Source organism: Pieris rapae, chromosome 12 (assembly GCF_905147795.1).
Source record: "Pieris rapae chromosome 12, ilPieRapa1.1, whole genome shotgun sequence".
Classification (NCBI taxonomy): Eukaryota; Metazoa; Arthropoda; class Insecta; order Lepidoptera; family Pieridae; genus Pieris; species Pieris rapae.
Genome location: NC_059520.1, coordinates 2,339,988 through 2,353,172, shown reverse-complemented (window position 1 = coordinate 2,353,172; position 13,185 = coordinate 2,339,988). Strand labels below are relative to the sequence as shown.

Below are 13,185 nucleotides of genomic sequence, written 5' to 3'. Positions count from 1 at the left end.
TGGCACTATGGAAATATTTTATAAACTTTGTCTTCAGAATTTAAAATATTAGTGTTTATATGTAAATGAGTTATTGATAAAGGTACTGAAACGCCTTGAAAAACAATTCTAAAGAAGGCTTCAAGTATTGTGATCGACGACAAAGGAACCTCGAATACGGTCAGTCAATTGATAACAAGGATAACATTCCATTGTATGACCGGTGCCGTGTTTTAGTGTGAATTCTTGCGTAGCTCAAATATACTGTATTATTTAACGTGAATTTCAGACAAATTAACTGTATATTACTTTGGACAGTTAAACAAAATCAGTAGCGTGACCACCTTCTTAGGTCTGTATTAGATTACTGCATCTGTTTCATGATCGTTTTTAAATCTAATAGGCAAGTAGGTGTTCAGCCTCCTATGATACACGCTTTCGATTTTTTGGGTTTAAGGCAAGCCGATTTCCTGGGGATGTTAAATGCGCACATAGATAAAAGTCTATTGTTGCTCAGCTGGGGATCGAATTCAGGGATGTGGATCGGACGCGAATCCACTAGGTTAACAGTGCTCTTTAGGCAGATACGTTTTATAGATTAATAAAAAAACAAAAAAATCCTGTCACTTTTGAAATTATTTTGATATATTTCTTAGTTCTATATATCAATGTTTAGTTATTATTATTATTACTTTAAATATATTATAATATATTATGGAAATAGTATTAGGATAGATAACGTCTTATGGTTTTTCTAAAGGTTTATTACTAGAAAAAACCTTTATCTTGAGATGTTTCAATACAAAGTGAAGTAATTAATCCAAGATACCATTCTGAGTTAAATAAAATTCATACTGTTTTTATTGTAAATCGTTTTCACTCCAGGGCTATAAAGAAACTCAATTCTGTAGAATGAGATAATTATATAATCATATTTGGAAACCATTATATTTACGCAATACAATAAGTTTTGATTAAAACTTAATTGACATGACGCTAAGTTATAAGCAAACAACGGGTGACTAATTTAAGCAAATTCTCTCATATTAATAAAATCGTGGGTGCTTTTCAAGTAGTTGATTGAACGTGGGTAATTTTTGGCAAAGACCTCGGTTTACCGTCTACAACTGGCAAGGTAACGCTTTATACGATTAATCTCTGTCACATAGCAATAAATTGTTTTTGCGGTATAGTAAGTTTTAGAATTCACTGTCTCCATGGTAACCGCTTGCGATGTGATACAGGTCGTAGACTCGATTTATGACAGCTGTCACATATATGCTTTAAGAAATATTACACAATGTTTTCATAGTAAGAAGTGGATAGTTAAGACACATTTATTTCATTTTTTCTCTCAATCATCACGTGTGCAAATAAGAACTATCAGATACGAATTTAAGTATGTTATAGACAGAACTTAAGACTCTATCCCAGCACGAATTGCTGTGTTAATGTCCCGGGGTGGAATGCGGTGCGCAATGGAAAGGCGCGCCGGCCTATTAACAATTAGTTATTTAAAACATTCAATTAATGTAATTTTATATATTTTTTCTGAAATGTATTACTTGGCTTGCGATAAAATATATAGTGCAAATTTCAAAATCATATTCAATATTAGTCATTAAATTGATTCAAAGTGTCGAAAATTGTCGGTGTTTCGATATTTTTTCTATGGAGCGAAGTTATTTAAATCGTGTATCGATCTTTTAAAATAAACAAACTACTCAAGTCTACCATATATTTTTTACATTTGCCCTTCTTTGACAAAAGGATGACAAAAATGGAAAGAAACAATGTACTTTTTTGGACTTTGTCGGAAAATGTGCGCCGAGATTTTTCATCACAGTTTTATTGTAAATCACATCAATCATCATATACTTATAAAATATTTCGATTGTTATTTAAGTAGATTCCTTAATATTAAGTTATATTCATATGTATGAATTAAATTTTTTGTTCTACCAACTCAGTAAGAAATAACGAATTAAGATAATCTCTATTATTTTAATTTACTCAAAATCTTAATTAGATTTCATGGTTGAACTGAGGCGAAATAAAACAATATTACGTTCTAGTTATATTTCTATTAATTTCTTATAAATCTTCTAATCTTATAAATTTCTATTAATTTCTTATAGTCTAATTGTACACTTGAAACGAAAGTATGGCTGCGTCTTTTTTCAACACAGCGCCAAAACAATTTGTTAAAAAGAGACGAAAGCGTTTTTAGTAAAAAACCTGACACCAGTTTTTGTAAGTAAAAATCTCTGTATGGATCCTGGGTAACCACAGTGCTTTAAATAGTTTGCTCTATATAGCCCACTCGGGTAAAACAATAGAATATAAGCAACATAATGAAATGTTAATTGCAGTGTAACGAATGAATGCAATGGAAAACTTGCAGATACTACGTATGGCTATACTTTCGGGGCGTATTTCCGACGATTTAGAAAATCCCCATGCTTATAAAACTAAAAATGCCTATGTGAGCAAAATGTACAGCCTTGGCTTTAATAACAACAATAATTTAAATAGGATTTGTTTTTATAAAATCGTAATGCGATTACAAATTGATTTAATATCGCTTTCAAATCCCGACCACGTAGAGAATAATAAACATACTATTTGCGTCTTGGTATTCTGAATATAAACAATATGCTCTACATAAATGATATTCAATTGATATTTAAATTGGTACACGTCATGATTTAATAATCTTGACGTTAAATTCTTGTAAATAAATGAACATAAGCGAATTAAACTTTGCTTAGAACATTCATGATTTTTATAGCGATTTGTTGTGTGTATTAACTTTTATTTTTACGACGGCTACCTCATCTATCTCGTGTTCCTATTTTTTTAATTCATCCGTTGTTGATTGGTTGTCCAACGCCAAAAAGCGTTCAAGTATAGACTTTAGTATGTATAAAAATAAAACAAGTAATGTTTTTAGCCCGAATATATTGAAGACCCGAATATATTATATAAATCAAACACCTATGAAATATGTTACAAAAAGCGATAATAAGATCTATGAAACTTCCTCGCAATCAAGTAGCCTGAAATATAGCAGCACAAACTCACGGGGATTCTTTGTATTGTCGGATATCGTTTAAATTAATTTATTATAAAATATAGGGTTAATATTTTAATTTGAAGCATTCATCATTTTTGATTGAATGTTTCTGCTAACTTTACCAAGGAATCTCTGCAGAGTTTACTGATATTTAAATTATATATCCCGTCAATACGTGTAAATTGCAAGTGCCTATCTTTCCTCTAAGATTTTCTTGGGTTTTTTGAACCTTCGTAACTTAGCTGTACATTACTCAAGATTTATACATATGCAGGTTCTTGTTGATTTCCTCCAATACGTTAGATTTTTAAATGCTTCTAATTTTACGTACAAAACAAAAAATCCATTTTGTTATGTTTTATACATACAATGTATTTAATATTCATTTTTAATATTTAATAAGTACTTCTCCCTTAGGTGAGAAGTATATATTTCGGATCGTACACATAAATTTTGGCTAGAGTTTTTGAAGTGTAAGAAGTAAGAGTTTTTGACTCTAGCATATTATGTTCTTGTCTTGGCAACAATATGACAATTATTATTATCAATGACTTATTTATGTGACCTTGACCAAAATAAAGTAATCTCCATCATTAATTTTATATGATAGCTTGTATGTTTAACAAGTATATGTTAATTGCACTATACATTTTGTCTTATACTATATAATATAGTATTCGTTAAAGTCAATTGTGATGTCTGAAAATCCTTCTCTGATAAGAGACAATAGCTGCTGGTCTTAAACTAAGAGCCTACAATTAGCCGTCAATGTATAGTTACTTTAGTGAATAAATTCGTTTCACTGCCACATAAATGAGTTAATAAATCCATCACAGTCCGCGCAAATAAAGTTCAGTGTATCAAAGAAAATTTGATTTTGTTCTAACTTTAATGTTATTCGAAGAGTAGAATTCAAATTCTGCATTTAGTTCGAAATATTACTCCCCAATATGTGTTTGACATTGGAGAGACATTTTTCAAGTCTTCTAAATTTTACTCTAAGTGGCTGACCATGTTTCAGAGGTAAACACAATTTCGTTAATGTTATTATTCTCCTGTCCTTGGGCCTTTCATAACAACACCCACGCATGTTAAATTCGCATTCAAAATTAGTCTTTCATAAATCTGCGATTTTCTAAGTAGGTCACTAACGAATACCATAGACTCAGGTTTATAAAATTAGTGGGTGTATCCGAATGGTCAGCGTGAGACTGACGGAAACTTGCGAGTCACAGCGCAAGCGCAGGGTTGGTAGTTAATAGTTATTATAATCTGTTTTATTATGTCAAGTCAGAAAGAGTTTATCATGGCTACGTATTTATGCTTGGGTAATTAAAAAATATATGCAAAGTTCAAAAAAAATTATCAATAAAAATATAGACTAGCTCATTGTTTATGTGTTTAAATCACGGCTTAATAGTTTGCCGGCGACGACGCGACGGCAAATATCGTGAAGAAAACTGGCATATGTTAGAACCAAACATCGAAGAAATTACTAGCCATAAATTAAAATTATTATGAGCTACAGAACTTCGAGATAAAAATCCAAACGAACAACTCTTTTTCATTGGTTATATTCTTGAATAAATATGGAACATTTATAAAATGTCAATTGTAACAATTATTTAACAATAATAATGACGGTTATGTATTTATGATCTTTTTTATAAAGAGTAAGTACTAAAAGAGACCAATCATATATTGCAATCCACTTCATCGAGTTAACTACTTAAAATACAAAACGTCAAAACAATTATGATGTTTATATCTTTTTATAATCTGTAATAAGGAAAATAAAGAGTAAAAGACAAATCCTATATTGAAAAAATACTTAATCGAGTTACTATTTGAACTGTAGGAGAATGAACGATTATGTCAGTGTATTACTGAGAAAAGAATAAATTAATAAGTAACGTTCAGCCCTAGATAACACTGCGGTCATGCATTACGCAAGCCGCAGGTTACCGGCCCAATATGTTGCTCCACATTAGCTTTGTTCTACGCTACTTGCAGTTTACAACTCCTATTAACAGCATTTTTGTGTCCAGCTAAAATTTATAGTACGACTTGGTAATAAAGATATGTATCAAAAAATGTAGGTCGAATTTTCCATTATGTTAGAAAAATTACTTGTATATCCACACTACTAAATATTTCCAGACATTATAAATTCTTATTAACTACATAATTGTTTTAGATGATAAAAAATGTTACTGAATTCGAAACGGTAAATATATTTGTTTGTTATTTGCTTCTATGTTGAAAAAGGTAGAGAGAGAAGCTCATTTAATGATAAGTAATTCCTCCCATGACTCTCAATGTTAGAGTGTCCGCGAGTGCGTTGCCGGCCTTTTAAGAATTAGTACGAACTTTTCTTGTAGGACCCCAATGTAATTTGGTATGTAATTAATAATAAAACAGATTTCCTTTTTGTTTGTATCTATGCCTTTCTGGTTTATACTTCAATAATCATGATTCTAAACCAGATTCAAGCAGCAGCAGTCTACTTCGAGTGGTGTTGGGCTAGTGGCTTAAGTGTGTGACTCTAATCCCTGAGGTCGTAGGTTCGATCCCCGGCTGTGAGCCGACGGATTTTATTTCCATGTTCTCATTTAACATTCGCTCGAACGGTGGAGGAAAACATAGGGAGGAAACCGAGTTGCCTTAGACCTAAAACTGGACGGTGTGTGTCAGGCACAGGACAATTGATCACGAAATAGATAGAGAAACAGAGGCCCAGACATACAAAGGTGGTAGCGCCACTGATTTTTTTAAATTAGTTTGAAAAATGTTCTATGTTCTTTAATCATAATATTAATTCCACAGACTTACATTTTGGAACCTTCTACAGCCTTGGATTTGAAACATGATCTGACCCAGATAGTGGTATTTTGATTCTTATCACGTTTACCATATGTTTTTGTTATCAATGCCACAGTCGTATTGTGTTTCAGTACAAATACGCCCCTTGATGTTTTAAATCGTTTCTAATTCATTTTGTTTTTGCAAATGCGTCCGGGATTCCATTTAAAGACAAAATGGCGATAGAAACGCGTATTACGATGTTTCACTGTAAATAGACTTTACGAAATGCAGTTCTTAATTTTGTAATATGTAATGAAAGAATTTACAAACGTTGCCTTTTTCTTCACTTTTGTAATGCGATTTCAAAAATTCTTTCTCTTTCAGTTGTATTTTATTTAATGTCAGCTACATATACCAACGTACTTTTAAAAATCCCCTATATCCGGATCGAAAATCTTGTAACCATGGTAACTCATACGATCTTTAAATATAGTCCATATTTCTGTCAAACAATTAAGGTAATTGTACGATTTAGAGTGGCAAATTTAACACTCGAGAAAGTCTATTACAATATGTAAATTTCTTTATTATATTTATTGTTCTTGCTAAATATTTTGTTTCGTTACTATTGCTGTATACGTTTAGAGTGCAATGCGTTTGTAATATCTAGCGTATATAACTCAATTGAATATATATGATCTTATTTCTTTATTTCATTAGAGTATACAATTTTAAATATCGAACGTCTGAGGTTTGTACCAAGAAGGTTGTATTTTTTGTATAATCTATGAAAAATTATTACGTATCACTGCTTGGGTTGTATTTTTAAGTTTTGGTATCGTTTAAGTTACCTTTCATTTATAATACTCCTTATGTTTGAGTATATAAGTTTATAATATTAGGTCTGTTATAGGTTTTTGTACTGATATGAGAAATTACAATTTTACGGCCATTAATTTTAATTGAAAAGGCATAAGAAAATCCGGTAGACATAAGGAAAACAATTGAATTTTATTGTCGTCATACGCAATTGATATAACAATTATATAATTATGTCCGGTGCGATATGTAGGTGAATTGGAACTTCGTCCACTTTCACTGGCTATCGAAAGTAAAGGTGATCTCAATAGCCGATATAATATTGATTTGTACGTAATAAACACAACCATAATATATAACATAGATTATGAAACATATTTTTAATATTATTATTTATTTGTATATTATGCAGTGTTATAGTTCAAAGTCGATCGAATTGAAATTACTTTCCGATACTTTTATTTATTTATTAAAATTTACCACATTATTCACACCTACTTAAATTACATGATATCAGTATGACAATTTAGGTAAATATAGTTGTTAAAAAAAATTAAAAATAGAATAAAAATACCCAAATTATTAACCACAAAAGATACCAGCAAAACAACGGATTTAGTTCGATATAGGCAATGCATTGTTTAAAACTGATCATTGCAATACTTTGTGATCTTTGATTGTGGACTACTTATTGGGTTCGTGCGTTAGATAGACATAGACATTTTAATAGACATAGTCCATTGGTGAACCGCCGTACGAACCTACCTCGGGAATGAGAGCGGCACGCTTAAGCTACTAGGCCAACACTGCTTTAATACACTGAAATACACATTTTAGGTTTTTTATTTCCTAGTGAGTTTGACTCATCAAAAATATTATGAATAATATAAAATACTCGATACGTTGAACATGTCATAATTAATATATTGTTGTGTTGATTGAAGTTTTTTCAGAAAATATAAAAAATAAATCGTAATGTAACCTTCACAAAGCTTACATCATGGTGTTTCAAATGAAGATGTTCTTTCGGCTTTATATGTAGACCTGTATATGTTTCTAGTATAAGAGTTGACAACCAAATTAAAAGGGTAACTTGTTAAAAAATGTTATTTAAAAATTACAAGCAGCTGAGTTTACTTCTTCATCATCAGATACCTTCTATTCCTTTCTATAGCTTTAAGTCTCCCAAGCCTCTAAGTCAAATGTAAATTTAGTAGAAGTAGAATGGAGTTCTGTTGTTAAGGACCTTTACCTGAGCCAGCCTGCTAGTGGTCGGAGAGCATTATCGTTGGAAAGACAGAGTGATGGAGCTGAAAGCCAGACACTTTTTGGGTCGCAGAGCCAGAGTGATTGTGAATAAGAATTCATTAGATTATCCTGAGCCCCTCTGCTCGTACTAAATATACGAGATTGGATGGAAAGTTTTCAGTACTAAATAATGACAAAAGAAGACAAAGTGGTGGAATAACCTCAATATAATATACTAAGCGTTATTGTTTCAAAACCAAAGTAAATTTTTACTGACCTGCCATTAGAACAATACTAATTTAGTCATTGTTTTGTAGGGTAGCCTTGAAACAAAAGAAGAATTGAAGCAACGTATATTTTGTTTATGTATTGATGAATAGTTTTAAACCGGCTTCTGAAAATGCCTCAAAATGTTCTATTATTTTAAAGATTTCTTCGATTCTATTCAAAACATCTTGATTGACAGGTCTTAATTAAGTATTGTAACGTGTGATTCTATTGTAGAGAATTAAACGAAGCTAATTACTTTAAACCGACGACTAGTGTATATTAGCTACATGATTATATAATAATTAAAATCCGCTGTTTTGTATGTCATATATACTTGACCAATATTATGTGTACTTAAGAACTCAACCAATCTCGTTCGTTGTAAACTGGCCTCATTTTGCTATAAAGCTCCTTGCAAACTTGTTGTCGCTTTGCGTAATAGCACCGATACACTTTGCCTCCAGGCGGTTCGTAGTGGTCCATTCTTCGAGTCGGTGTACTAACAAAACCGCACCAGTTATCAATACAATTATACTCAAGATTAACGAGCATTGTACCCGTTTTTAAAACGATGCTATTGATTTTAATTTGATCTTTCTGTTTCAGTGCATCACCGTAAGGTACGAAGCGGTTGAAGTCACATACAACTCTTTCGCCTTCCTCGCATATGAATTCGTCTTGTGATAGAATATTGGCTTCTTTTGGTCGGACAATGTTGCCTGTGTCAATTAGCTTAGCGTGGGACTCGTCCTTCTTATGACAGACGTGCGCACCTTCAGAATAGACGAGGCAATCAATTAAATAGAATTTTTTCCCTGCTATGTTATTTGATAGGAATAAAACTTTGTCTACGGTCTTGTAGTGATTGTATTTGAGTTCTTGGCATTTGTATTCATTGCTTTGTTGATAGCAGAAGTTTAAAGGGTTTGATACTTGGGTTAGAGAGTACAAAGTGACAGGTTCACATACGCCTGATGAGCAGTTGTAAAATTTTCCGTTTTTGACGTTTGGTAGCAGTGGTTCGTGTGATGGTAGGTTGGGATTTTCGTGTTTCGGTTTAGTTGTTTCGCATATCGGTACTCCCTGAAAATTTACTATTATTTTGTTGCTAAGTGAAAACATATAGGGTCAGGTGTAGTAAGAACAACATATTATGTATAAGAGAAATATTGGTATTTTATTAATTTTAGTATATATATGTAATTTATATACTTATAAGCAAGTGTTTCTAAATTGCTGGACTAAACAGTTTTCTTCACCTATTTTTTTATTCATCTGATGTTATCAGTAAGAAAATGTTTCGACGACAAAAATCTCATTAAGGAGAGTACGTATTTTTGACCGCGTTTCATTATAAACGAACAAATAAAAATAAATTCTTGCAAAATAGTTACACATGGCGTAGAAATTTGATATATTCATGAGATACTTTTCTATAAAATTATTTATGTTAATAATTTGCATAGGAATTTGCGGTTACGTTATATTTATGAATAAACCACATATACTTACCGAAACCGGAAATAGATGTAACTCATTATAAAAAGGTCTATATATAGATTTCACAAAAATAGAAACTGTTTACCTTTTCAATAATACATATAACATCCTTGTTGTATAGCTGAAAAATAAGTTATGATAAATAATGTATTTATATAGGAGCAGTGTTGTCCTAGAGGCTTCAGCGTGTGACACTCATGTCTGAGGTCGTAGGTTCGATCCCCGGCTGTGCACCAATGGACTTTCTTACTCACAAAAAATGACAAATAATAATGAAACATATCTGTTTCATCATTGCATCTGCAAAATCTGAGGCCCAGACCTCAGGTTGTAGGGCCGTTCATTTTTGAAGTGAAAACTTCTTTAGCGGATTGTACACTTATTTGGAATGGGTAAAAAATGTTGAACTCGTATCAGAACACGTGACCTGATCGAAAATTCGTAAGACGGATGAAGAGTAGACAGTTGACGCGGCGTATTTTTAAATTTAGTAATAATAATTAAATATTGTATTCTACCGCATAAATGATTCTTTTATACTGATAAATTAAATAAAGATAAAAGATTTTGTGACTGGGCAAATGTGGAGTTACATAGAATAGGTTATAATAATGTGAAATGTATGATGAAAAGGAATATAACACCAGTGAGGAATTTAGGGAATATGTTAGGTTGTTTTCTAATAATTTCAAAAAAGATTGCAAAATCACGATATTTAAGTTCAAAAATAAAAAATAGCATGGATAAAGTAAAAGCTACCTGGAAAGTAATAAATGAGGAATCTGGTAAAGTGTCTGACAAACGAACCGATCCTTAATTAAAGCAAGTCGTGCAAAATTTTCCCTAACCATTTTAAAATATCGAAAATGCAGAACGTTAATATGCAAGTTTTCATTTCTGCCGGCACTCTTTTTTAAAATAGTTTATTTGAAGTAAAACTGAACATTCTATCTACATCTACATTTACATATCTACATTTATGTATCTTGAGACTCAACTGGTATGTCTTTAATTATAATCAGAAACAATTATTACTCAGCTGGGAATTGCAGGATAAAGTATATATACAAATTCAATTATTAAAGACTTTTTTAATATTGTTGTTCCTGCTGATTAACAACTGGTTTTTTTTTTAATTTTTATAATAGTCTGTGTAACTCAAAGATCATGTAGCATTTTAATTGTGATTGAATGTTTTTAATTGATTCAGTAGTAGTCAGTAATGATTTTTAGTTTTTTAGTTTCAAACAAAAATACAAATATTTCCATTTTTTCTATACAACAGTCATGACTACATGACATCCATAACTATGCTTAAATAATCATCTTAAATATATCTTACTATCCGGATATATATATATATAGGTTTTGCACTAACATGTTTGCGATATCAGGACTTAGATATTAAAATAATTGATAAAGTTTATTAAAGTTTCGCATGCACAGATGGACAGCGCACCAAAGCCTACACTTGATTTCTCGTTAAAATGTACGTACATATGGTACACAATTATATGACGTCATTCGTTAAATAACGAATATAAAACGCTTACCGCATTAACACTTAACAATACATATGTGAGAATACAAAAAGTGAAACTCATTTCTGCCTTAAAGAAATATACACGCTTCGTTGGTTATTAATAGTTCATGCATTTTATGGGTATTGATTTTTAATTGGTATATGATAATTTTATGTTTAAATTTACTAAGCTTATACGGGTTAGGGCGTTATACGTGAAAGCGCTCTCAAGCATTTTTTTTAATAAAATAGAAATAAATACGATTATTTTGGAACATAAGATCATCATGGTATCTCTTATTCCTCGTCATTAAATTCGAGCCTGTTGGCATCCCTACTCATCGGCAAAGAAGACAGAGGGTGTTAGCCTTAAATTTTATCAACGTTCTATTAAAATCCGGCCCAATTCAGACAAAAGCGCTTTTTTGAATACTTAAAAGCGCTTTTGTCTTAAGATTCGGTTAAAATGAGCGTAAGGTCGGACCAACCTAAATATTAATATCAGTTTATATAGTTTTATTTCAAGTCATCTGTCCTTTTTCATCACAGTCTAAACAAGAGAGAGACGAGAGAGTGCTTCAATTACTTGTGTAATTAGGTTGATTTATGACTGTGATAAATCTTATTCAGCGCCTACAAATAAAAACATTCGCTACATTTGGCGGCGAAACCGCTAAGTTGGCGGTTTTTTGTAATTAATTAATTTAGGCTTATTGGTTGAAAATGTTTTTTTTTTAATTTTAAGCATCCCCTGGCTTTTGAACCTTAGCCATACGTAACATTAAGTAATATTAAAAAAAATATGTTATATGTTTATTATAATAATGTGTTTATTTATACAAATTTTTGCACTTCTCTGTGTTGTCCAAGTTCATGTGTATAAAATTTTCACTTTACATATATAGTTCACAACTAAAACTAAACTTAGTCCGTCGTTTCATTATGATATTAAAAGTAAGTTAGTAAACTCGGCTAGAGGAAGAAAAAAATACATACCAAGAGTAGCAGCTTTTGTTTATACATTTTTCATCACAGCTGTGTAGTATCTGAAAACAAAAACAGCGTTTGAAATACCATTTCTAGAGGAGAAGATATTTGACATAAGAACTTCCCAATCTTAAATTTAAAATATGTATTTAATTAAAGAAATCTACCCAACCATTTTAAAAGTTCATGAATAAAAATGTTTTTGAAAGTTTTGTAACATTAATTTTTAACGCATCTGCTGTATTATTTTAATTTTTTTAATTTTTATAGCCTACATAATATCAAGACCCAAAAGAAACTTTACTTTTTATGTACTAGCGACGCCATGCGGTCGTTTCGCCATTTTTTTCTAGCTTTTTAGTACCTTATAAATATTAAAGGGTTTGCTATTCTACCCCATAAGCCAAATAAAGCTACATTTGTACTATTCTATATTATATAAACCTTTATCAGTGTTCAAACAAGAAAAAAGAGTTCGTAGTCGTGCTATGTTTAATGTTCCTCACATCAACACAAACAAAGCAAAAACTCAGTTTTGTCAGTTTTTGACCAATGTAAAGTCAAATCAACCAAGCCTTGATTTGACTTCGCAAAATTACCTGCATCATGAAAATGCCTCCTTATACCCTCACTGTTACTCCATCACACATCGCAATCAAATTAGGTATTACTTATGTATTTAATAATTTAAATCGTTTTGTTTCTTTTGTAAATGCACCCTTTTGTATATATTGTGTCTTCCATCTTTGACAAAATAAAAATATTTTTATTTATCTATGTTTATTCAAAAATTGTTAGGTTTCTTGCGCCACAAGACAAGATTTCAATACCTAAATACGATTAATTAGACACATCAATGCGCTCCACATTACAAGGTTGGGCGTGGGTGTTGTTGCAAACAAAGTCGTGACCATGTGAAATTATCGTGATATTGAAAATGTACGAGTAGGCTGTGACAATTGAAAACAAAAAACAACCT

General features: G+C 31.3%; 1 protein-coding gene across 1 annotated transcript in view; it reads right to left on the bottom strand.

Moving 5' to 3' along the window:
• LOC110994694 overlaps nt 1–13,185 on the bottom strand; it is a 37,157-nt gene that overhangs the window by 18,960 nt on the left and 5,012 nt on the right. The window contains exon 2 of the mRNA XM_022261491.2: nt 12,216–12,265. Within this exon, the coding sequence (XP_022117183.2) occupies nt 12,216–12,242 (27 nt within the window). The 5' untranslated portion in view covers nt 12,243–12,265. The remainder of the gene's footprint in view (nt 1–12,215; nt 12,266–13,185) is intronic.